Source organism: Lissotriton vulgaris, chromosome 10 (assembly GCF_964263255.1).
Source record: "Lissotriton vulgaris chromosome 10, aLisVul1.2, whole genome shotgun sequence".
Classification (NCBI taxonomy): domain Eukaryota; kingdom Metazoa; phylum Chordata; class Amphibia; order Caudata; family Salamandridae; genus Lissotriton; species Lissotriton vulgaris.
The window spans coordinates 771,657,088-771,684,282 of record NC_141698.1 but is presented as its reverse complement, the minus strand read 5'-3'; the positions used below and the strand labels follow the sequence as shown (position 1 = coordinate 771,684,282).

Sequence of the window (27,195 nt, the reverse complement as noted above, 5' to 3'; positions counted from 1 at the left end):
GAAATATCTGAGATAAAGGAAGCAGAATGCCTGAGCTTCAGTCTGCAGGCTCATGACTCTTTTACTTTCTCCGGTCTATTAGTATATCGACCCCCCGGACAAGCTACCCGCTTCTTGGACAGCTTTGGAGAAGCTCTTGCTAACCTAATCCTACGCTCGGCCAATTTCACTCTACTAGGAGATATAAATATACATTTGGATAACCCCGATGACCCTAACGCTGTTTGTCTTAAAGACATCCTGACCATACTAGGCTTGACGATTCTAACTCAGGAACCTACTCATAATGCTGGGCACATATTAGATTGCATTTGCTCGAATATCAATACAATAACAGTTGAACCACCACTGACCCAAACATGGTCAGACCATAAACTTATTAGTTTCAATCCAAAAATAGACAACAATAAAGAAATTAAGTCAACTCCCTTCACCACAAGTCCTACCCCCTGCTGGAAAAAAATCATCGAGCACCCGGACCTAATGAACTGGGTACAGACAGCAAAACCAACACCAGTGGGAAATGTGATCACTGACTACGGACACTACAAGAACTGGGTGAAATCTATTGGGGAAAAACTGACAACAGGAGGAGCCAAACCAAACAAAATACAAAGGAAAAAATCCGCTCCTTGGTACACCAAATCCCTAAAAGTCACGTTAAGAGAAGTGAAACTTCTAGAAAGAAAATGGCGACGCCATTACAAGAAGGAAGATAGGGAAAACTACAAGAATATTAGGAGGAATTACCACACCTCTATCAAGTTGGCGAAAACAAACTATTACACCAACTTGATAGAATCGACCAACAACAACCAAAAAGAGATATTCCAAATAGTCAAAAGCTTCAGAAAACCTAAAATACTATCGCAGGAAATTCCACCGTCCCAAGCCCTCTGCGACAAAATAGCGGAATATTTCGAACAGAAAATCACAAACTTTACCAAAGAGTTTCCACAGATCAGTCAGCAAGCATTAAACACAGCAGACCCTACCATTCTAAAAGATACACCCTGTACCACCACATGGGACAGTTTTACCTTGATTAACCCAACCGAGTCCTCTCAAGCCATCTCAAAATTGAACTCAGGCTCTCCTCTTGATCCCTGCCCACCTTTACTACTCAAGGCCATAAAAGACGAGGTCAACCCAATTATTAATTCAATCCTGAACTCCTCCCTGCAAACAGGAGACATCCCTACATGCTGGAAGGTCGCGGTAGTCAAACCCCTTCAGAAAAAAGCTATTCAGGACCCTACGACACTGTCAAATCTCCGACCCATATCACTTCTCCCAGCACTATGTAAACTTACAGAGACATGTGTTAACAAACAGCTCACCGCATACCTAGAGAACAACAACTTGCTGCATCCTAATCAAGCAGGCTTCCGCTCTCACCACTCAACTGAATCTGCCCTTATTTTCTCAACGGAAACAATCAGGGCCGCTTTGGATCAGGGCAAAAGAGCCGTCCTGATCCTACTGGATTTATCTGCGGCGTTCGACACGGTGTCCCACGATATTCTACTTCATCGCCTGAGTAGTGCAGGCATAGGGGGCACCGTGTTGAAATGGTTTACCAACTTCCTCAGACAAAGAAAACAGACTATCATCCTAGGGCCATACCACTCTGAGGCAAGAGAAGTTCAATCTGGGGTACCTCAGGGCTCCAGTTTAAGCCCTATATTGTTTAACCTGTACATGGTCCCTTTAATGAAACTTATCTCCTCTTTTGCCATCAGCTCAATAGCCTATGCCGATGACACTCAACTAGTTGTAATCCTAGATGAGGACGCGGCAATTGCCGAACGCTCCCTTAGAGATTGTCTGAAGGCCACTTTTGAGTGGATGAACATAAACCATCTGAGATGCAACACTGCAAAGACGGAAATTCTACCCTTTGGGAAAAATAATTTGTTTTCTCCCCAAACCTGCTGGCCACCCAATGCTGAAGCCCCGCCGAGCACTATAAAGAGTGCCCGAAATCTAGGAATTAAAATTGACGAGGCACTATCCTTCAAGCAACAGACCAGTGAAGTGGCTGGCTCCTGTTTTAATGTCATCAAGGGTCTTCGGAAATTCTTCGATTTCCTCCCCCTATCAGCTAGGAAAACGGTAGCGGTGGCATTGATCACATCTAGGCTAGACTATTGCAACGGACTATATGTAGGTGCCAATAAAGCCTTCCTACATAAGCTGCAAATGGTACAAAATACTGCAGCAAGGCTGGTGCTAAAAATGCCAAGAAAGTCCTCAGCATCCGCAGCACTCGACACCCTCCACTGGCTCCCTATCCAAAAGAGAATCCTATTCAAATTATTGATAATTTCCTTCAGAGCATTCCATAAAGAGGCCCAACTTACCTGATTAACAAATTTAATCGCTACCACCCCGGACGTCATCTGAGATCCGCTACGGCCAACCTAATGACTATTCCAAAGTTTCGACTGGCCACTAGAGGGGGAAAGTCTCTGGCGGTCAAAGGCTCTAGAGCATGGAACATACTCCCACCTCAAATTCGTGAAATCTCTTGCGAGAGCAAATTTAGGAAGGCCATCAAAACCTGGATCTACAACCAAACAGCCTCCACCTGCAAAACCTTGGTCTAAAACTGAATCATCTTTAGGGGCTATTACATCTCCCCTCCGCCTCTGAACTACACAAATTACATCTAGCGCCAAGATGCTCCTTGGAGCGATAGAGCGCTATATAAAATCCCCCCAATCAAATCAAATCAAATCAAGTGGGTTGATTGGGTGAGCTCTCTTCAGGCATTGGGTTGCTGTGTTGTCCAACACATTTGGGAGCTTCTCATAGCATTTTTCCATTGATACCTAGAGGTAAGTAATACTCTAAGGCAGCCGTTCTTAACCTTTTAACTTCTGTGGACCCCCACTGAATCATTATTGGAATCCGGGTACCCTTGCTGTGTCATTACTGGAAGCTGAGGACCGCTGAGGACCGCGGCATAAGCAATTTTGATTATTTGAACCTCAAAACAAAGCAGAAAACAGCATGTATCAAACAAATGCACAAATGAGGAAATATTTTATTTAATCCACAAACAAATATAAAAAAACTTTTAGTTTTAATGGGAAAGTTGCACCTTGTCTACTGACTGAAACCACCCATCGTATACTATATTCTGTTTGATGCAGTTGTGCTGCTTCCACGAATCAATCTAAGGATACCAACTTAATTTTTAGCACCCAATTTCAAAATCTTTCACGTTTACAGAACATTTAAAAATGTTCAACATCTTGTTTCTTTTTTATATAGATTTTTTTGATCTGTAAATATTATTTAATTTTCCAAGCAGTCTCAGATCCTCTAAGTAGGCATCTCAGACCTCCATGAGTCCGGGGACCACAGGTTATGAACTGCTGCTCTAGCGCATTAAATTGATTTTTCACACACTTTATAGGCAGACAAGTATATTTGTTAATTAATGGAAGAGGGGACATAGGCTTTCAGCTCTTTCTGGAATCTTTCCACTTTCAGGTCTTCTTGCTGCCATTTGCCCTTGTATGACATTTAGTCCTTCTCTGTTCAACACCCTGCCACAAGCTGTGACTTCACAAAAAGCAAACAAGCTACACAGGAGATGGGCACTGCCTGGTGCGAGTCTGGGAACGTTTCTAATGTGATTCAAGCATTTTGGAATGTTGAAATGCTCTCTCAAAAAACTTGTAAATAGTGGAAACCAGTCTAACTAGATGTCGCAAGCTCTCACTTCTCTAAAACAAACACGATGGCACTGATTTACAGATGCAGATAAGCATTTTTACTGTATGTAAGGGCGGTTTGTTAGATGGGAACAGTGCTTGAAACTGAAATATAAAGCAGGTAATCACTATTTAGCGTACTTGGTTTCTCAAGAGCAGTGCCCTTACACTCCCATTAAATGAACTAAAATTAGAGCTGAGAAGTGCAGGTACTCTCCCATTCAAATTCAAGAAATGCAGGCACTCAGTGCCTGCCCCTTTAAAGCACTGGATAGGCCTGATAAGTCGTTGTGCCCCTCATGTAGAGCTGCTAACAACATGCTGAAAGGTTTTGATAGCCTCACTTTATTAGCACTGTTGATCATTCCCAGATTAGGCCTCTGTTAATTCCCATCCCTGGAGACTGATTTACAAAATAGATTTTGCTCCATCCTAGCTGGTTATAGCCTTCAAATATGCGGAACAAACAGGCGAGCAATGACATCCCCCTCATTTTCTGACACCATGAACAGTCATGCATGCATCATAATGCCTGCTACCCCTAGGGTGGCCATTAGCTGAGGTGAACCCCTCTCTTCAAAAATCTCCATTTTGAGTTGGAGAATTGGGCCCAATAGGAACAGAGATGTGTCTCTCTTCCCAAAGGGAGAGGACACCAAAAGGGTGTCGTCACCCTAGGGGAAAGTAGCCATTGGCTACTGGCCTCCAGCCTCAGTAACACCCGTAAATTTAGTATTTAAAATTGCTCCCCAGAACCTTATTCGTCAGAGTTGAAAATATACAAAGATGAACCAATGTGCTGTGCAGCAGTGGAGAAGAAGACAACTGACTTGGCCCCAGCCCTACCAGTCTGTCTCCTCCTCTAGCGACCCTGCTCCAAGAAACCGGCGTGGCCCTTAGCCAGCAACCTCTAAGAACCCCGTAGAACTGAGCTGTCTTCAACAAAGACTCTTTCCTACTGTGGACATTGGATTTGTTCAGAAAAAAACTAATCCAAGCACTCTGGATCAAGACGAATTCGTGACTCTTTCACCACTCTGACCCGACGCCTACGGACCAAGTCCAGGTGGCCCAGTGACGTCTCCCGGACAATCCTGACCTGGGATCCATCATTGGGCGACCTCTCCTTAACTTCCCCACGACTCCTGAAGCCACATCTTGAAGGGTGCCCCAACCGCTGGGCTTTCATGACTCTTTCTACAGGGCACCGGAAACCTCCTTTGTACCTTTCACCAGGCAGTCCATGTGCCGCTGGTGGTGCAGCTTTGGTACTACTTAGTGGCCACTTCAGTGCTAACCTCAACATCCTGGGCCTGTGTCCCTGAACCACGGATACTTACCTGCAACTGGTGCCTCTTCGAGGATAGCCCCGGTTCCCATAGGCTAAGCTTGGGTCCAGTGACCTCTACACCCAGCAGCCCGAGTGCCGCTGGTGGTGCAGTACCTATCTTTGGTCCAACCCTTGCCCAGTGTTGGTCAAACCCTCCGAAGACTGGACTTGTAAATTGAGTACTTACCTGAAGTTACTTACCTGCGTTTCCTCCCATAGGATTGCATTGGTTTTCTCTGTATTGCACTTAGTATTTATTTTGAGAATAATATAAATTATCTTTTCGACTTTGACAAATATTACATGCATCTCTAAAGTATTGTGAATGCTTTCATGTTTGCCAACTGCATATTGAAAATATTTCATTTCTGGAAAGTCTGCTTACCTGTAACTTAGTTCAACTTTGTTCGTAAAATAAAAGTTACTAAAGAAATACTTTTGCAAACATTGGCCTAGGGTTAGTCATTGAGTGTGTGTTCCTGCTGTGAATGAGTATGTACACTAAATGCATTCACACTACCCTTTGATAAGCCTGACTGCTCATCCCAGCTACCACTAAATTGAGAGTAAGGTATTATCTACGTTATCCTCTGCTACACTGTTGGGGACTCACTGGATTCTGTGCACACTATACCTCTTTTTGGTATAGTATATAAAGAGCCAGCTTCCTACAGTAGTCTTCAGATTATAGACTTAAATCTCAGAGCCTTTCATTCTCTTGAAGTGAACACAAGGGACAATAAGTCAGGAGGAGATACATGGAACATGGGTAAGTTATATATTAAAGCTAACCTTTACAACCTAGAGGAAAATTAGGTCTAAACCTTTCCTTGTGACTCTTCCTCTTCCGACTATCCCCCTCTGGCTTGAGTAGAGGTAGCCTGGCATAATTCTCTCTCTGGGTTCCATTGACCAGGTTAATATTTCCTTTAACCACAGATATGAGTGAACTAGATGAAACTCAGACTTGGGAAATCGCTGTATTGGAAATGTATTGAAAAAAAACAAAACTAAAGATACTGTTATACAAAAATAACTGGAATTAATTGTTAAAACTATAAATAGGATAAGTCCCCATAATACAACTTTAAATGCAATGTTTAAAGCAGGAACCAATGCCTATAGCATAAGGGAAATGGGCACATCCTGCCACCTTTCAAAATCAGATTGTTGTTTGAGGAATTCAGGCCACTCAGTGACTTGAAGGGCTTTCTCACTACTTTTAAATTCAACCACTTGCCCATCTACAATACCACACACAAACTAACCAGTTAACAATGAGAAGACCAATTCAGTTATAATCAGGCTTGTATTTTTTTCTAGCGCTTGGGTTTTTTTACAACTGCTGCATTGCAACCAGTCTACATTGAATGTATTGCTAATAATTTCCTGAGCTCTCTGTGCTTTCTGGATTTGCTGGCTTTATTTTAAGGCATTGTAAGAAATGTGGTTACTGGTTGAGGTGGGTAAAACCCTACTCAAGCAGCAACCACAATCACTGCCAGGGTGAAGTCCAGGGCCGGACTGGGAACCACAACTGGCCCAGGCAAAGTGCTAGGCCGGCCCCCCTCCCCACTCAGGGGGGTTGGAGGTGACACCGAGCTCTTTGCCGGGGCCCGTTTTTGGTCGATTTTGGTACAGGGCCGATTTTGCAGCTATGCAGCAAAACGGCCCTGTAACAAAAACTGCCCCCAGTGGCCCAAAACCGTCCCCCACCCGTGCGGCGCACCCGGGGTTTGCCTGGTGCCCCCTATGGCCAGTCCAGCCCTGGTGAAGTCACAAGCAAACTTCATATCATTTAGTGCACAACCCTTTGGCACAGAGCAGTCAGACTTAACTTGGAGGCAATGAGTAAAATATTTATGCAGCACTTCAAACAGTAATAAAGTGAAAACATAACAAAAAAAAAATCTCACACCAGTTTAGCAAAATAGAGTACATTTCAATAAATAATTTAAGACCAAAATGGTAAACATCCAATCAGTGGAACCAGATATGTGCAATTTTAAAGATTTAAGTGAAAATAGCACGAAAAGCACAAAGCACCAACTATGGATATCTGGTTGCGCTAGACCAGAACAAAGTCAAAAGTTCAGACTGACTGCAATAATACAATTCTGCATTCTCCACAGAGCATACATTACACTAGCATGGTTAGGGAAATTCTTCCCGAATGTTCCCACACACTGCCTTCAATATGCCACATCAGATACTAACTTTTTAGGTCTCGCCTGGCGAAAGCAGCGCATGTGCTGTTCTCGCCAGAGAGTATCTTTTGGAATCGATTCTCCCCGTGGGCTCATGCACGCACCTGCATGGTCAAAGATGGCTGCTCTCGCCATCTGTCCATAGCAGACAGCATGCGCGTGTCCGTGGGACAGTGGACAGTCCGCCGCCATCTTGTTAAACACGCCGGCTTCCTTCAACTCTGGCTCCGTCAAGAGATGTGCACGCATGCGCACATGGCGGCGTGCTTTCATTTTTTAACAGTGCATGTGCACGCCGCAACGGACCCAGAGTTGAAGGAAGCTGGCGCACACCTCACAGGAGCCCCAGCCCTGCCAGCCTCTCTCAAGCAGCTGCAGCCACCCCGACGCTGTGTAACACAGGAACCCCAGCCCAGCCTGCCTCTATTGTTTCACTTCCAATCATTTCATATGTTTCCACGGCAACTCTCGGGACGTTGAAACATGATCCCGGGGCTTCAAAAAGCAGTCAGTACAATGTGTCTGTATTTCCCTTTCTTTTTGCTTTGTTCTTTTCCCTAACTCTACACAGACCGGAATCTGTTCAGGGGAATGTTTGTTCTTTTCACTTCACTGTCCTTCCTGTCAGGGTATTACGCGGGCCTGAATTACCCCCGCTCTGCCTCTCACTCCAAAGCACCTGGTAGAACCCAAAAAGCGCCGTCCTCTAATACGGAGCGGTGCACATGTGCTGACTGGGCTGTAGGGAGGACAGTGTTCAGTGCTGTACTCTCAAAACAGCCCCGTCTGTGAAGCTAGAAGCACTGGTCGTGTTTGCCCCGGTCTATATGTCTGCTCCGATGAACGCTTGTGTGCACTCTATGTAAATGCATGTGTGCACACTGCTGTATGAGTGTGTACTCTCAGTTGCGTTAGTGTGTGTTCATTTCTACGTTTTGTGTTACCCTAGGTCCTCTAGTGTGAGTATATGTGTTATTTTTTCAGTGTGTGCACCCGCTTGTAGTACCATGGAGTTGGTGCACGTGTGCGTGTACGCTCTTGTGTTACTATAGTTACACTTTGTTCCTGTGTGCGCATACCTTTGTTCATTTGTGGGTACATGCTTTTGTGTTTATGGGTCCACTTATGCTTTCCTGTCGCCTCTGCATCACAGTGTACGTGTACTCTTGTGTTAGCACGTTTGTCTTGCGTCACATTGTGAAAGCTTTTTTGTTGATGCTTGTGTACTCCTTGGTCAGTGTGCAGGCGCTCTCGAATCAATATTTGTGTGCCCCAGTCTGTTCTTTTGTGTCCTATTGTTCATGCATATGATTGTCAGTTTGTGTATGATTGGTGTCAGTTTGTGCATGTCTGTGCTTTTGTGACAGGATGTGTATGCTCTTCTGATAGTGGTTGTGCGCTTGGATCACTGCGTTTGCTTTTCTGTCAATGTGGGTATGCTCTCATGCTTAAGTGTGTTCTTGTGTTAGTGTGTGCACTTGTGTGTTCTCCTGTGTCAGGATGTGTATGCTCTTGTGTCCAATTATGTGCATTGTTTTGTATCCGTGCTTTTAAGTTTGTGTCAACATGTGTATACTCTTACTGCAGTACTGTATATGTTTTTGTATCACTTTGTATGTGCCTTTGTCATCGTATGTATGGGCTTGTAAGTTTGTGTGTTCTTTAGTGTCAGTGGGTACTTGTGTGATTTTTGTGTATGATCTTGTAGTGTCTGTATTCTCTTGTGGCAGAGGTCGTTTTCTATTGAGTCAGATTCTGTACACACGTGTCAGTATGAAGGTGCTGTTGTTTCAGTGTTTTATGTGCTTTTGTATTTCCATGTATACGGTTGTGCGTGATCGTGAACTGGTGTCAGATAGTGTACCGGCGTGTGCGGGTTTTCTTCTGTCATCTGAATGTGCTCTTATGCCACTGTATGTGCACTATTATGTCAGTGTGTATGTATGCTCTGGTGCCTGTTTGTATGCTGCTCCTGTGCTCTTGTCTGGGTGTTCTGTGGACAGTGTATGCATTCTTATGTTAGAATGTGTGTGTGTTCTTGTATCACAGCATGTGTACTTTTATGCTACACTATGTATGCTCGTGTGTCAAGATGTTCAGGCTTACGTCATAGTGTGTATGATTTTGCTTCTGGTTGTGTGTTCTTATGACAGCGTGCGTGTTCTTGTTTCAGTGTGTATAAGTTGTTGCGTCAGTGAGCATGTTATTATGTGTCTCGCGCAGTAATGTTTATTTTAGGGGTTTTATTCAGACCGGAGTTGCCCCAAAGGCAGCTACTTTGTCCCAATTATGTTGTCCCGATTTTCTTTATTTTATTTAAAATGTGCCACTTTCCTGTTGTAAACTATTGACAGGTATGTTTACATAACTTTCCTGTCCAGGGCGCACTGCCTGTAACGTCCCTGAGGGGGTCAAAGTGCCTGATGCAGAAATCTGTGTGAAACTTCCCAGTCAGGTGTGCCAACACTAGAAAGATATTTCAGGGCACGGGGTTAATTTGCTGAAAGCAGAGCTCTGTGTATCAGGAGAGGTCACAAGTTTAAATATGTTTAGTCCGTATTTAATATGCTTGTTGAAAGTGGACCCTGGCACCGTCGTAACTCGCACCTCAGCCTCACCTCCGCGTGCACAGTCTGGCGGGAGCTTATGGTGGCATTGGCGTGAGAGTCCAGACCAAGGGCAGCTGCAGACACTGTTTGATTAACCAGGCCAGAGATCAAGTACAACAGACCTCTCCGCCTCAGCCTCCAGGAAACGCGATGCCTTTTCGCCCAATTCTTCTGCCTGACAGGAAATTCAATGTAATAGATCTCGCATTTACATGTTTTTTTGCAAATTGCATTGTAAATGGCAATGCCTTTTATTTATGTTTTTGTTTTTGAAACATAAATAAAAGGTATTGTCATTTACACTACCAACAGTTTAAACTCGGGTAAATATGAGACCTATTGCATTTCAAATGCAATAGGTATCGCATTTGCGAGAGTTTAAGCTATTGACATTGTAAATAACAATGCTATTTATCTGTTTTCAAAACCGACACATAAATAAAAGGTTTGTCACTTACAATGCCAATACCTCAAACCGTTGCAAATGGGAGACCTATTGCATTGCAAATGATTGTTTCACATGCTGTGGGCATGGCCATGGCTCAGCCAATATTGAACTCGAATGACTGTTGTATTAACTACTTTACTGGGGTTGCCCAACCTATGCATCCCGGAAATCTGTATATTGGGACTATTTAAGAGATCCAAGACCGGCAGAGCAAAGTCCAGACTGACTGGTATAGCTCTCCTATTAATCCGGTGCCCATGGCATGGAAGAGTGCAACGATGACTGATTGCGGAACAGCAGGTATTGTACAGGGAAGAACTGAGGGGGATGTGCACATTCTCCTTTGTGCACAGGTAGGACGTGCTCATTGGGCAATTGCAGGCTCACATTAAAGAAGACAATAAACCTGCATGAGAGACTACCACACAGTAAATGCAAAGACCATCTACCATACTTGCAGCTCCCCCCCCCCCCCCCCCCTGGAAGCTCAGATGTTTGTATCCAGGTGGTGCGACTGCCCCACCCCCGCTGTAACCACGGCGGCTGATGGTAGCATGGAAGAGCTTTTAGCTGGATATGGAGGGGACAAACAGTCCTTATTTTGCTAACCTGGCCCATGGGACTGCCTTGAAAGTGACTCCTGGATGTGACTTTCTTTCTCTTCCCCTGCTGTTGTCTCTCCCCCCCCACCTTTTTTTGGTGTTTTTCTCCCCCTCCCCACCGTTTTATGTTTTTTCTGTCCCCATCCTGTGCCCTAGGCGTTGACCTCCATGGCAACGCATATTTACCACTTCTGTGTAGGAGTGAGATCAGACAAAGTTTTCTCTGTTACCTTCTGTGTAGAGGGACGCCCAGTTGATGGGCCTGGGTTTCGTCATTTACTATTGTTTGTTGCTTTTGGTATTGTGTAAATACGTTGCGACGCTCATTGATTGCGTTATTGTTAAACTGTGCTATACCTTGTCTGTTGATCATCAGTGTGTACTGTCTATCCATCACTTGACTGACTGTACAACCTGATGCCAATAAAAATAGCTTAGAAAAAAAACTTACCGTATGAAGCTAAAGGTAGGCCTGCCTGTGACAGAGATTGACTCTACATTGGGCAAGCACAGGAACTCCACTGTCTCTCTTCATTGCTATGCCTCTTCCTCTTCTTCGTTTTCCTTCTATTGGTTGCTGGGAGAGGGGAAGCAGGACATGGGGAACAGAAGGGAAAACAACTAGATCAGGGTTCAGCAGTTGTCTTTCAGGATGCAATCTTCTTCGTTCTTAAATGATCCTCTTAATTAGCTCTCCTTAATTTCCCTAGAGAAGAGCAACCGTTTTTTTGCAGAAAACATTGGGTGTCATTTTTACTTCTTTTTTTATTTGTTTGCTAATCCCACTGCCCCAGGTGCTGTTTTATGTCAACCACAATAGTAACCTTCTGTGTAATATATGGATTACAAAATTTAGATCCAAGTATTGTTCCATCTAATGATCTTGGGTGTTCTTTAATTAAATTTTTTATTTATAAACATGGTTAGTAAACGTTACTGATTTTTTCTAAATATTTGCTAAACTTTAAAGGATGCATTTATAAATTCGACCCTGAAATCTGCACCCTTTGATTGTTATTTAAAAGGTGAATCCCATTTCACCGTATTAGGACGTTTATTGTAAAGCATATTTTACAACCAGAATAGTTTTTGCTTCTTAACTAGTCGGTGGAATTTGAGAACAATGTGGATTATTCAGATGAAGATATAGTTTTCCCTAATTTGATCGATTCTACAGCTGCAGTTCACCTACTTTAGAGTTAACTTCTGCGTTGTCGTCGTCTGTTCTGGTTCGGTTTGTTGATACTGTGTTGCTAGTGATTTTGATTTTCGTTACTTTCGTTTTTTCACTTCTTTTGCCAACGCTTTTTTCTTTTAAATGCCCAGGATTGTAGCATACCTGAGCCTGGGAAGAGAGTAAGACGCTGTGAAATCTGTTTTTTGTTTATTACTCGCATTATTTGCCCCTACATCTACAATGAATGGATTACCATAAATGTGGTGTATTATAGTACTTTATAAAGGTTAGAGAGTGTGTCTATTTTACACTTCTTTTTAGGTGCCTTTATGTTCTCCGAGCCAGAGGCAGAATCGCCTGACAGCTGTTGTAGACGTTACCATGGATACAAGCCGGGTTTAGACATCATATCGGTAAAGGTATTTGTGACTGGAAGGTGTTCCGATAACAACAAACCTATAGGAAAAAAAAATAGGTAGACTTTTCAAAAGTATTTAAAGGTCTGTATCCGCTTGTGATTTGAAACGTTTGTGCTGCAGTCGAGCGCAACCATGTGGTGAGATAAAGGACGCATTTACGACTGTAAAACTTTATGAATTCAGTAGGTCAATACATCTACTGCTGTGTTTCGCGGTTTGCTTCCCTTCTGCTTGCGGAGCCTAATTTGTAAAATAAATACATACAGAGAAATGCCAGAGACTGAATCCCAAGGCTGGCTTGATTTTCACCTTATGCCGTTTTCTTCTACCACCCTATGCTTCCTGTCTCTTCACTCTTGTAGGTTCTTCTTCCTCCATGTTTTCTCTCTGTCTCACTGTTTCCCTGTCTTTCTTCACTTTATTCCTTTTTAGGTCTCGCCTAGCGACGCAGCGCATGCTCTGCCCGCCTTGGTGAGACATATTGTCGGTTTGGCATCATGAAGGGGGACAGCCGATGTGCACGCTCACTGCGTGTCTTCTCTGGCACCCGGACAGCAGATGTGCGCACTCACGGCGCATTCTGATGTGCACTTGCCCAGACAGCAAATGTTCCCACGCGTATGGGTCGCGCGCATGGCGCGCTTTCACTTTTTTTTTATCTCTGGACTGGGTAGACCTCTATATTGTGTTTCTATGGCCTACGGGGAAACGTGTTTTGTCTTCGGAGCTGTGAATTTGATTTTCACATTATCTGTAAAGATGTTTGATGTGTATATTATGCGGACCGGTGTATATGTTGTTCGTTGTTTATTTAGGGTTGTGTGCATTTTGTCTGTAAGAGGTGGGAATTTTGTCTATTGTTTGCATCTGTGTCCATGCCCCAAAGCTTTTATCTGCCACATAAAAGGAGCATCCCCTGCTGCACAACTCCCGTTATTCGGTTATGCTACACGTGACTCTCAAACCGCGTACACAATTCGTGAACGTCCGGGCTGTGTGTAACTCGCATTGCAGGCCCTCTGTGAGCTCTGCAAGCCGTGTGTGCCCCTGGGAGTATACGTGCCATGTTATGTTCACACTGTTAACCTGCCGGTAGGCCAATGTGGTGGTGAGGCTGTGGTGATCACACCCCTGTCCTCAGCGGCATCACTAGGGGGGCGCGGGGGGTGCGGACCGCACCGGGTGACACCCCATCATGGGGTGACACCAATCTGGTTACGCTGATGGCTCGCTGTGTAACAAAAACACAGCTCTGCACTGCAGTGCAGCCTCAAATGTGTTCGTTTCTGCTGCTTTATAATAGTGCAAGCGCACAGTGTGCAGTGCATGCACCTTCTAGTTGCAAATTAAAATGCTGCAGAGTCTGCAGTCAGTGCAGACAGTGCACGTCACCACGCACACACGCACCTCCTACTATAAAAGTGGTGAAGTGCCCGGCCCCGGCGTACCCAGTTTGTGGGTCCCAGGGCCGTCAATCTTTAGTGCTAGACCAATGACAGCCCTGGGACAGCTCCCGCGCGCTGTGCTCCTCTCTCTGTTGCGTCGCAGCGGTAGCGCGCCAGCACCACGTCGTCGTGGAGAGACAGTCTCGGCAGGGAGTGCGTGCGCAGCAGCGCTGCTATAAATTGTCACCTCTGTCGGTCGGTGTTTGGTATCGCGCGCTGGCCGTCGTATCCCCTTCATCCGGTATTGGGTCTGGAGGCCGAGGTGAGAAATATTTATAGTATGAACTTTACTTTCAGAAATGTGGCCCACAACAATCAGATCGCATCTGCTGCTCTGAGCAATCGCACCAGCACTTTTTGGATAAGAGCACTTTATTATACTAAAATGTCAGCACAACCTATGTTTTCACCCGGGAATGCTCTCTGCATTTGCTCTGATATTTGAAATATAGCGAGACCTGAGAATTTCAGGGTTCCCTTTCAATATGTGCTGGTGACCTCAGTGTCAGGCAATAAAGGTGGACAGACTGGACAGTTCCCTCTAGCCAGTTACCGGTACCTTTTAAGAATCGCGCAAGCACTTTTTCATACTAGATCAATTGAGTTCTTACACTTTCACAACGAAATGTCAATCAAGTTCACTGTGATGAATCTTCCAGACAGTGAATGCACAATGAACTGATTTGAGACTTCACTACTCCTTAACCTATTTGAAAATAATGTGCGCTTCTCATGTGGGAGAGTTCAATATTATATAACACGGTCGACAAGTATTTTTTATACATAACTACTTGCACAAGCACATTACCACACTAGTCCAGGCATTTAACAATGATGCCACCTGTCAAGGATTCCACATTCAATCTGTATTTGGACACACAGTGAGTCTTTAGCACCTGTGATTGTTTCTTAAGTATTATGCAGTATGGCTGGATGACTCCCATAAGTGAATTTTACGTATCTATAACACACTGCACAACCTTTTTTTCTTGATTTCAGATAAATTGGACTCTAGCACCAACAATTTGCTGTATTTCAGACTTAGCCCAATTAATTGCGATGTATATATTTGTGAGTCTCCCTTGAATCGACTGTGATTTTATCATTTGTAAACCTGCGATTACAACATGTGTTCATTATGTTTGACAGCCTTTTTAGACATAATTTTCATCATTGCTAACCTCTCTGCACAGGCACTTTACTGCCATTAGTTTAAGCATCGCATCTGTAACCTGTTATAACAATAGGCCCGTCTTTTTTACATTCATGACGTGTGTCCTGGGCTGCACCGAGTTAATAATCCTTGCTTTTTCCTGGTGCAGGACATAGCTGGTTAACAGTGCACATTTTTGTTTTTTTTAGTAGTAAATACATTTATTACGGCATACATGGCATAAAAGTTTTCAATTCTTCGTCAACAATACAAAAATAAAAGCACATGTAAATTGAAAAGGTAACAATGCATGACCTGATTCTACAATTACACAACATTAAAAACATATCCTAAGGTGCCGTTTTTAATTTAATAACAAAAGGACCGACGATACAGGGGTTGGTCTGGATTAAATAATGCCTTTTCCAAAGGGATTGATGTAGAAAAACGGTTTTCTTAATTATCTTTATTAGAAAGCATCATTGTGTGCCAAAATACAAGGACAACACATTCAGATCATCAGCGCTGGGCACATTTCGAAACCAATTACAGCAGATGCCAGCTTTATTTGAACTCTTGACCACCACACAATGTGTCCACCACACAAGGTTCTGTCTGCCAATCTGCCTCTCCTTTTCTGGCAGATCCCTTTGTTGACCATCTGAGATCAGAATAACTGCTGTGCAAAACAGAGAGCATCCTGACTTTCAAATGTCCCCTCGATTGCCATTTTTCTGGATAGTGTTACGTGTGAATCACAACAGTTAACTGCATCTAGCCCCGAATTTACATCAGATTCGTGGTTGAGTACTTTAGTAAATACAAAAAGTAACGCAAGGCAGCGCAAAGTGCTGCCTTGCGCTACTTTATATCTTGTAGGCATTACATGGGTGCAGCATGGGTGTTCGCTTGCATCCACCCGTGTATTTTGACACAAACCCAGATTTACAAAGACTTTGCGGCAAAATGGTTTGCCCACCCAACAGACGTAACGAGCAAAAATATCTTTTTCTCCTTGTTAATTTCTCTTTCCATGTATAGATAGTTTTTGTGTAGGAAGGTTTTCTTTCCTACGCAAGGACAATCCTGCCTGTAACACAGGCACACTTATTCTATGGGCAAATGTGCCTGCAGTGGAGTTAGGCAGCTCACAGTGAGCCAGAGCAAGAAGAGAGCATAAATGCTGCATATCTTTGTAAATATGGAGATATTTTGATTCCTTCCTTTCAGGCAGAACGGCACAGCAAGTTCTGTTGCTGCGCCACGTTGCGTAAAAAGAAAGTAAATGCGTCCTTAACTGTTTTCCAAAGTATGCCTGAGTTGCCACATTGGAAACGTTCCTGCTCTGAGCTAATCTACATAATATCACGCTAAAATGACGTACCTCCGCATATCAATAATTGTAATCAGTTTTTCAAATGGACGCTGGTGACTGGTCCTCTTGCCAGTGCTCAATGTTTGTAATGTCCGTCGGGGTCACCTTTGTGGTAGGGACAGACTATTCTGTGCATGACCTAAGCACCGTCGATGTGAGGCTCACAAGCTTCTTGTGTTTTTCTTGCTATGTGCATACGTCAGCGGCAAGTGGAGATTTTAGGTGGGACAAAACAAAGAACATGTTCTGGAAGCAACTACCCAAATCTTATAAATATACTTGTCCAAGATGAAGGAGCAAAGTCTGATAGATGAGGCCGCCCGTCGAGGACACCATCGGTACTGCTCTAGCAAAAATTTCACTTTTCCTGGAAAACCAAAAGAAAGGGAACTCAGGCCAAAATAAGAATTATTCACAGGCTCAACGTACAAGAGTAGTAGGACTCCTGCAGTAGTTTGCCAGATGTGGACGTACTGTGTAGTCACGAGTTAGACCCAGTACCGGCTTGCACAGGTATGAGCAGGGGGGCGTGGTGGTGGAAGCCGACAGAAGTAATATTACATCTTATTGTTTTATTTTACAGAGTTTTATATAGTGCAAACTTGACCCGAATCGGATATCATACAGAGTTTTATATAGCGCAAACTTGACCCGAATCGGGCATCCGAGTGCTTTACATAGCACCAGTTGCATTACATGAAGACACATTCATTTTTTGTTAGGCACGGGGACATTAATTTATTTGCGTAGAATCACAGGATGTTCAGCGTCATTGCCGAGACTCGAGCCCATGCGGTAAGTCATGATCATGAGGGGGTGACACCATGAGTTACCCGCACCGGGTGACACCAACCCTAGTGACGCCACTGCCTGTCCTGTCTGTGACCAAACGTGCAGCACAATAATGCGGATGCAGGCAGCTTGTATGCCGCCACTTCAAGGGGACACAAGATGACCACCCCAAGCTCTCGCGAACTACCAACCCTCTAGTAGAGGGAGAGCGCCCAGAAGTAAAATGCCACAGGGTCTGGGAGAGTGGGGGGGGCTTCCACAATTGTTGCACCGGAGCTCTAGCCCTAAATGAACACCAGTACCAAACAACTCCTCTTTCCGGAACGAGGGGCCCCATGCCCCTCCCCGTTTGTCGCCCCCCACTCTCGCGCCCGCGCCAATCCCAGGTCAAACTCCTCATTGCAAGTACGCTGGGAGACCGGCAATCAGCCCAAGATCACAAGATGTTGAACACGCCGAGATCCAACCCCATACCTCGCTCCAAAGTCAATCAGCCCAGGATCACAGGATGTCGTGCAACGCTGATATCAAACCCCATTCCCCGCTCCAAAATCGGCTGTCCCCAGCCAAGGACCCCCTCGCATCTCCCCCTTCTCCCCACCCATCACTACAACTGTGCACCACTCCCTCCCCCCTTGCAAATACCCCCACCTCTACAGCGTAGCACCAAAATACCCACCATACCCCTCTCCACCTCCACACTCCCAGGGACCGATCTAGGATGTTCCACGTGGTGCCACCAAAGTCGCCGCAGAAATATCCACCGCCTCCCGAGGAGCCCCCCATCCCATCTATGGCACCGTGACCCGCGCTGCCCCCCGTGCCCTCCCACCCTCACCGGTCCCTCAGCATACCCAATTGGCTGCCCCTGTCTCCCACACCTTCTCCCTGTTCAGCTGCCCATCACTCCTTCCAAGACCCACTGCTCCCCCAACCCACCCCACTCCTCCCCCCTCACCGCACACAGTGCGGCAGCAGCACATACCATAAATATTAAAATTATTTTTTCAGAAGGCAGGTATAATTCTTCAAAACCGATCTGGCCATCCGAACCGGTGCACCTGAACTCCCCAAGATGCAAACAACTCTGGGCTACAGCATGCTGCAGTGCATGAATAATCTGATTTATTAGAATATCAATTGACTTCATCCAAGTATTAATTGATATTTGAGCCTCTACTTTATATTCTCCGGTTTCATAATCCTAATGAAATCGTTAGTACTTTTAAAAGGGGGGCGTGCTGCCACCCTGTGTACGTGCTGTGGCTTCAGTACTACCGGCCCCCTCAACATACCCTGCCAGCTGCCCCACACATCTCTCCACTGCCCTCTGAGACACCTCACCTTACCTCTGTAACTGCAGCATCTTCTTCTCTTCTCTAGTAAAATTCCGAGGAGAAAGAGGGCCCTTGTTTTTTTATGTTTTGTTTCTATGGCCTAGTTCGTAATTGCATAACTTTTGTTTACCAACTACATACTCCCATTGTTCTGTCATCTGTGTGTGCATTTTGTGCCGTAGTGGCATAGTTAGGTCTTGCATTACTAAAAATTACAGCTATTGGTGTTGAATTATTATTTGCAGTTTCAAAAGCTCTAACTCTACCTGATGCAAGACCTATTGCATTGCAAATGCTTGTTCTAATTTCTCTCTGTTGCCCTAGGTCAAAGGCTAATGATGACTGATAAGGCCCAGTCTCCAAAAATGAGTGCCTGTTCCCACCACTGCAACAACCTGTATGAATTAAGCACTGTTGTCAGTGCTTAATTTGAGCCAGTGGGGGCCACTGGCATTTCTATTTGGAGACTCGCACCTAGATATTTGCACCATACAAGAGAGTGGAAAAACGCCCAGATCGGTAATAGGGAGGAAGAAAAAGACAGCCAAACAGTTACAACAGGAGAAAGCATGAATCTGCAAAAGTTAGAAAAAGGAACAAGGAGTGTCTGGTAGCAGGGCGACTCCTTCGCTAACGCGGAGGAGCGACACCTCATTGTTATTATCATTTTATTTTTCTGGTCTTGCTCAGCGGGGTAGGGGTGGGGCGGTGCTGCTCTACTCAGAGCAAGGGAGGAGTGGTTTGCCCACTCCAAGCATGATGCTTTGGCCGTCCGTCTGGGGCAGCAAAACAGACATGAGCACTTTGCATGTTCTCCGCCCAGTCTCCGCCCAGTTCTCCGCCCAGTCTGATTTACAGCTTGGGTGGAGAACATGCTCAGGCTCCCATTACCTGGCGGAGCACCAAACCACGGTGTTCAGACCAATCACAATGCTGCAATGGCTAAGGGGAGCCGGGTGCTTCCTGCTTTCTGCCCTGGAGTCCTAGAAGCGGGTGAACAGGACCTTCCCTCCCCCTCCCCCCCCATCTACTTCCCCCCAGCGCTATTAAATACCAACCACCACTGTCGGGTAGTGGATTAAAGACTAGGTATTCAGCGTGTGGAAGTTTAACTGCACCAGCTGCTAGCTTTTGAGCAGAGCTTCAGGCACCTACCCGCATTCTTTCTTTTGAAAATTAAGTGCTGACTGTTGGGTGTTTTTTGACACTCATTTCAAAACATCAATGGGCCATATCACAAAAATTGAGCAATGAAAGCTTATTTTAAGACGTGTCTACCATACACTTTTGGACTGGCTGGTTCGCTTAAATAGTTGAAGAGCTGGTACAGCTGTGGGTTTCCACCTTAGTGATAAATGGTTGTTTATCACTGGAACATCAAAGGAATGTGCTGCTTTGGCTGCAAATGTAGCAATATTTGTCGACATATCTAAAGAAATTATAAAGCACAACATAACAAAAAAACATAGCATAAAGAAAATCAATAACAAAACAAGAGCTTACAGGGCAGAATCTGTTTTGATCCCTTGATATGGTCTAAGGCAACAGGAAGCTAGTTGAGCATCCAATGAGCCATTCTAGGCACTAAAACACAGTTGAAGCCTTACAGGGGGCCTGGCTTAGAGTGTATGGGTTTGGGTCCTTTCTACGGCACTCCTTTATAGCTGGCTCCACAGAATTACTATTTTGATGAATACAGACAGAAAAACAACACCAATTGTGCACTGCCACCAGAAAATGAGAGGGCATCTGTAGTGTTTGCAAAAGTCAGTATAATATGTTACCGTGGTGGACATGCAGGAGCTTGCCATGGGCTGGTAAAATTATATGAAATATTTAAAAATCCACACTTTATATTCTTCTGGGAAATCTGTTGTCCGGGTTAGCAGGAAATGTGAAATCTGGCTGTGCTTCACTATAAAAAAGGGCCAGCACAGCAAAGAGTAATGCAAGAAACAGTGATTTATCACTTGGAGGCCTCATAAACAAGTGCTTTGGTAATTCTGAATTGAGAGGAAGCCGGTATTTTCACCTGAAATGCCAATACAAGTTCTCCTGGAACACAACACTTTTGAGCCCTGAAGACGACAAAACAGACAGGAGTTGTCTACCAGCACCAATTTCTTTGATTCAGTGGCAACTGCTATAGAGTAGTACAGGTGGGGTGGGAGGAAAAAATATAAAATGTCACTTACCTGGCTGCCGGCCGCCACCTCTCCTCCATCCTCTTCTGTTCCTCCCGGACCGAAAGGAGGAAGCACACAGACTTCGCTAAGCCAATCACGACGCTGCTGTCACCAGCATGACAGCAGCATCGTGCTTGATCTGAGCGTCGTGGTTTTGCACACAGAGAGTGGGAGCCTGTGCATGTTCTCCACCCAGGCTGTGCTTTACTGCCCGGTGGAGAACATGCTAAGTGCGCATGACTGTTTGGCTGGTCCAAGATGTCCGGCCAAACCATCATGCTCACTAAAGTGCCCCAACCACTCCTCCCCTTGCTGGCTGTAATGACAGCCCAGCCCTGCCCGCCCCACCCCACCCCATAAAACGGCCTCAAACAAATACAATGAAAATAACATTGCGTCATTATCATTTTACTTTGACTTTTTCCACTGCTGAACAAGCAGTGGGGCGGGGCTCCTCTGCCTTGGCAGAGTAGCTGCCGCTTCTTTGATTACTTCCCAACTTAAGGGGAAATCGTGCAGTACTCCAATCAGTAGTTCCCAATCTGAAAGTGAACCAACTCCATGATGTCAGTCATTTCGGTGCAGGATTTCAGACACAGGGCCCCCACATTAGTTATAATAAAAGCCTTGGTGTTTTGATCCAGCTTGTGCAGTGCGCTTTGGAATGTATTGCAGATATGGTAACATTGAAAACTGACCTTCTACACAAGCCGTTGATCACTAAAATAAACAGTAATCATACTGTAACAAACAACCTACAGGACTTAGTGGCTTCTGTAGGTCCCCGTACCCATCCCCCACCTTTGTTTTTATGAATGTCTACTATGTGCATACATGCACACCAATACTACTCTGTCAACACTGCCAAAGGTTCTCCATAAAAATACACACCCCAGCACAGCCAACTGTAATCATTAACCAGACCACAGCATTCCTGTTGGTAGTATTTTCAGAGCATGATCTTATTATTTTGGTTCATATTTTCCCTTTTCTTTACACCTACTGAATTGTGCTAACAAAGAGCTGTAATGAAACAATACCTTGAACTGACCCTTAGCATACTGACTACTCAAAATGGAAAAGGTGTTCATTGTCTCTTCTGAATTTTTGAATAATTACTGTTGCAAGTGTCTCACTGTTTCCTTCCCTTTAGATTAATTAGCTTAGTCGTGTCGTAGTTTTGCACATGTGTTGCTTAGGAGCGGCATGCACAGGTAGTGGAGACAGTCATCCATGACCAAATGTCAAATCATCCTACCCGGGGTAAACTTAAATAAAATTTACATGAAAGTGCAGTGCCCTTTTTAGGTCTCGCACCTGGCGACGCAACGCGAAGCGTTCTCGCCAGCGAGACCTATAGTCGTCGACTATGCTTTCAAGGGCTTGCAAGGGAGACAGGAGATGGGCATGTGCAGGCTGCAGGCAGGATCAGATATGTGGACGCGCGCGTTCACCACGTACAGTTACGCACTGAGCCCATCTCCTGTCTCCCTTGCAAACCTCCTGCAGTTACTTTCACATTCCTTCCCCCCTCTGCTGTCGGCTCCACGGCCCGTCAACGCGCCCCAAAGTGCTCCCTTCCGCTATCACAGCACAGCACTGATTGAGAAGGGCTCACCCACCCTTCCGCCTCCCAGCACCCAGATCTGTCCCATCCGCAGGGGTCGCAGCTCTCCTTACCTGTGTAGGTCTCGCCTTCCCGCACCGTAGCCACAAGTCCAATTAAAGTCCCGAGGATCGCAGCTAGCGCCAGCGCCATGGCTGCTGGCGGCAGCGGGAGGTGCCCCTGCGCCCCACCTGTGCGTCCTCCTGTTGCTCCGGCTCCCTCTCGGTTGCCCGCGTGCCCCCGCACAACTCCCTGCTCCGCCAGCAACTCTTTGCCCGCGCGCCCGTCTTGCACTCCAGCAGCCTCCAAGCCCAGGCGGCCGCGCTGCTGAGTCTGCCGCACGCAAGCTCTTCTCCCACACCGGGCCACTAGCGGGCGTGTGCCAGAAACAACATTTGAAGGCAGGGTCCTTTATCGCAAAGGAGAAATAATATGCTACTAATTCCAATTCTTGTTTTACGCGCCCCAAGGGGGGTGACACAGCGATTAGAACGCGATCAGCGCATGGCTGAAGAGCTTTTCTGAATTGGCAGCATGTTTGAATGAGATAAAAGGGCGGACTGACCCCTGTGCTCTTACTAAACTAATCCGGACACAGCTGTGAAATGAATCAGAACGGGGCCTCTTCACTCCTTGCTAGCTAAAACGAACAGAAGGCCCTCAATAAAGTCTATGAATACGGTCAGCCGCCTTTTCGAGGACAAGTAAATTTGAACGGATTCCAATGGAATGTAAGCCCTGCACGATTGTTTCTCAAATTTTTTATCTCATTGAAAGAAAGAATTTAGCTCCTTAAAATAGAATTGTCTGTGGGATCTGTTTTTTCTTGCCACAAACTTCAGTTGTTACTGATGGTTTTTTTTTTGCTTTGGGGTATATATGTGCATTAAAAGACAATAAGGGAAATCCTGCATTTATAATAAAATGCCAGCTGATAACAATAGGCACAATTTGATATTGCAAAGTCATCGAAGGATGTAGTCAGGGCAAGGTGTAGTCAGGGCAAGTATGCAGTCTTGACTCAGACTGAATGACCCACTGAATGGCAATTGTATAGCTAGTTTGTGTTTTATTTTGTCCCGTGAAAGTGATCCAGTGACAAGTGAGCTCGTGGCAAGGAACTCCGGGGGGACTTTTTAACGTTGTGCAATATCGTCCATCATCTAAGTACCCTACATTTGTGGCCTTACAAAGGTTTCATTTGCCCTGATAGAAGTAAGACAAAGGAGGCCCCGTCCCTCGCTGGATATGTAAAGACATCCGTAATTGGGGTGTGGTGAGCCTCTTACACGCAGCTAACACTGCTTCTGCTGCCGCAATGACAACTATGCCCCTGCATTACACAGTTCATTTTCCTGCCCAAAATGTACTTTTTAGCCACCTTCATTTGGTCAAAAAATTATGTACCCAATTATTTAACTGAAATTAATAGATGCTCTAAATCCTGCACAATTTGAAATGACATCCCTAGTGCATACATACACACACACACAACCACACACAACCACACACACACAACCACACACACACACAACCACACACACACACACAACCACACACACACACAACCACACACACACAACCACACACACACAACCACACACACGACCACACACACGACCACATCGTCCGTGCACACTTTCACCAGACACAGACACCATCAGTCGTCAGTGCACGCTTTCACCGGGCACAAACACTACCAGATGTCCGTGCACGCTTTCACCGGGAACAAACGCCACCAGACGCCAGTGCACGCTTTCACCGGGCACAAACACCCCCAGCCATCAGTGCATGCTTCCACCAGGCACACACCACCAGCCGTCAGTGCGCGCTTCCACCAGGCACACACCACCAGCCGTCAGTGCACGCTTCCACCAGGCACACACCCCTAGCCGTCAGTGCTCGCTTTCACCAGGCACACACACACCACCATCCGTCAGTGCACGCTTTCACCATGCACACACACCACCAGCCATCAGTGCACGCTTCCACCAGGCACACAAACCACCAGCCGGCAGTGCACACTTCCACCAGGCACACACACCACCAGCCATCAGTGCACACATCAATTGTTAACGCATCCACAATTAGCTATTGTAGCAATTGCAGTATGGCGCACTTTACTTTTAAACATATTCATCTAAAGTGCAGCATGCCACCATTGTTACAAAAATAAATACATATTTTTTTTGCCGACAATTTGAAGACTTTTGCTTCAATTGGTGTTGCAATATTTAGCAATGCCAATAGCTCAAACTTAATTAATGCAAGACCTATTGCATTGCAAATGCTTGTTCATATTGCTGAGGACTGATGAATCCTCATAATCTCCCCGTCTCGTTCAAGATGAAGGGATCGTAATTTTTATAAATTGCGGCTATTGATCGGAATTGCTTTTGCACATTGTCGGAATGGCAATGCTTCTTGGTAACAGTATCTATTATTTCATTTATTGTACCGCTACAAAAGTTTCATCAATTGGTTGCACCCCGCATGGTTGTATTCTTGAATAATTTAGGATAATGTCCTCTTTGGCATGCTACATAGGTTTTATATTCAATCATTCATTATTTATTTATGTTATTGGCTTTAGTTTAATGGTGGGCATTACTGGCATAACACAGGCATCCGTGGTGCTGGGGTGATTATCTATGGCACAAGACTGTAATACCTGGGTTTCAAATCAGTCTATCCATATAAGGCATTTCTACATGGAAGTACATGATGAAAATGACAAGCTGATGTTTTGGGACTGTGCATTTCCTAAAATCTGAAAACAGATCTTTTAAAGGCAGTTTTTGTTTTCAAAAATGGATTTTCTTCTAGAAAATTGAGTTTGTTTGCCTTCAGTGGAAAGTGCTATTTGATAGAAAAATGTGCATTTTCAGAAACTGATGAATGATAATTCAGCTGAGCTAGGGAGATCTACTGCTGTACTTGTATAGTTTGTGCCATACAGAATGTCAAGAATTTGATTTTACTTCATAAGTCAGGTGAAGGCATTTTATCTAGATGATCGTTTTCCCAGCATTTCTGCTGGTAACCGCACCTGGAATACTTGGGTGGTAACTACTGATAATCCTGCTTAGGGTGGTCATATTATAGTCACTATTTTACAGTTATAACATTTGCTAGTAGCTCGGGAAGACTTTCCTTGAGCAGAAGTAGCTCTCACTACAGAAAAGGTTGGAGACTCCTGTTCTATTGTATATTTTCGAGGGTACTGCCTATTCGTTCCTTTTCAATAATTATGCATCATTTTTGCTGAAGAGATTCTCCCTTTCTCTGCCTATGGAACACCTACAATAATACATAAATAGTGACGCTTTACTTGGTATCATAGTTGGGTTAGTTAGATCTTGGTACCACTTCTATCTTACACAAAGTTTTTTTTCCTTTTCAGGTCAGCCATCACCCACCCATATCTGCTTGCCATGCAGAGTCTGAGAAGTTTGTTTTTTGGCAAGGTAATTACTGAATTTAACTTTGACTCTTTGTTGTCATTTTATTTCTGTGTTTTTGAAACATTATGACTGGATTATATACACATGTATAAACAACCAAATGTATGCTAACTCCAGTTTGTGGTTATTGAATGTTCTATAGACTGGTAAATGTACTTCTTTAAAAATTACTTAAACCGTAACTGTCCATCATCCTGACAACGTGTTTCCACAATCTCTGCAATCATTTTATGTACTTTCAATGTTCTGAGCAGAAACTAATTTCCAAAGTTGTGTTGTTCACTATGGCAAGTTAATGGTGATCATTTTTGCCAGCATTATTGTTGTGGTTGTTTTGCCAGTTGATTGTTTCGTCTGGCCTGGGAGCTATTTAACCCCTTCCCTGTGGGGCTAATTCCCCTGCTGTGCTGGGGGCGGGGGCACGCACAGCCCCGCGGTGCTCATGACGAGCTCAGTTCGTCATGCAGCACGGTGGCGCTGTGCTCATGACGAGCTTAGTTCGTCATGACCACGCCTGTTCCAATGGAACGCCCAGCACAGCAGGGGAATTATCCCCGAGTGGGCGCGGCGCAACAGTCATGATGAGCTCAGCTCGTCATGAGCAAAGCGCGACCGTGCCTCATGACGAGCTGAGCTCGTCATGAGCATGCAACGTATTAATGCACAGAGAGAATGGCAGTACTGGGACATAAGGCTAGAGTTGAATATTCAAGAAGGTATTGTTTGCCGTGGGGCGAAGGTGGTTCCTCCTGAGAATCTAAGAGAGAGAATAGTAGAACTGGCTCACGTGGGTCATTTGGGGCGCAACCTCACCAAGAACAAAATTTGCTTGTACGACTGGTAGCCAGGCATGCATGCTATGACTGAGAATGTTGTGAAGAACTGTATAGATTGTTGCCGCAGTGACAAGGTTAATCAAACTTGCAAACCACCACTGTCCCCAGTGGTGGTTCCAGACAGGCCTTGGACCAAATTGACCCTTGACATTATTGGTCCTCTGAACATGAAAAGTTTAAATGAACGATTAATTTTAGAATTGGTGGATTAACACACTCGTTGGGTGGTGTATAAATGTGTACATCAGATCGACACGAAAGTGCTCGCACATTTCTTGGAAGGGATTTTTTGTGATGAGGGTATACCAGACACTTTGGTCACTGACAATGGGGTGCAATTCATTTCTGAAAACATGAGAGTTCCTGGCATACAGGGGCATCAACCATCACAAGACAGCATTGTATTGTCCCCGTGCAAATGGGCTTGTAGAGCGGATCAACCGTATGGTCAAAGAATGTCTTCAGAGAGCAGAAGTTATGGGGA

General features: G+C 45.0%; 1 protein-coding gene across 1 annotated transcript in view; it reads left to right on the top strand.

The window, feature by feature from the left end:
• The window catches only part of OSBPL3 (oxysterol binding protein like 3), a 909,495-nt gene that overhangs the window by 730,006 nt on the left and 152,294 nt on the right, over nucleotides 1–27,195 (top strand). Inside the window, exon 18 of the mRNA XM_086941688.1 lies at nucleotides 25,815–25,878. Within this exon, the coding sequence (XP_086797814.1) occupies nucleotides 25,815–25,878 (64 nt within the window). The remainder of the gene's footprint in view (nucleotides 1–25,814; nucleotides 25,879–27,195) is intronic.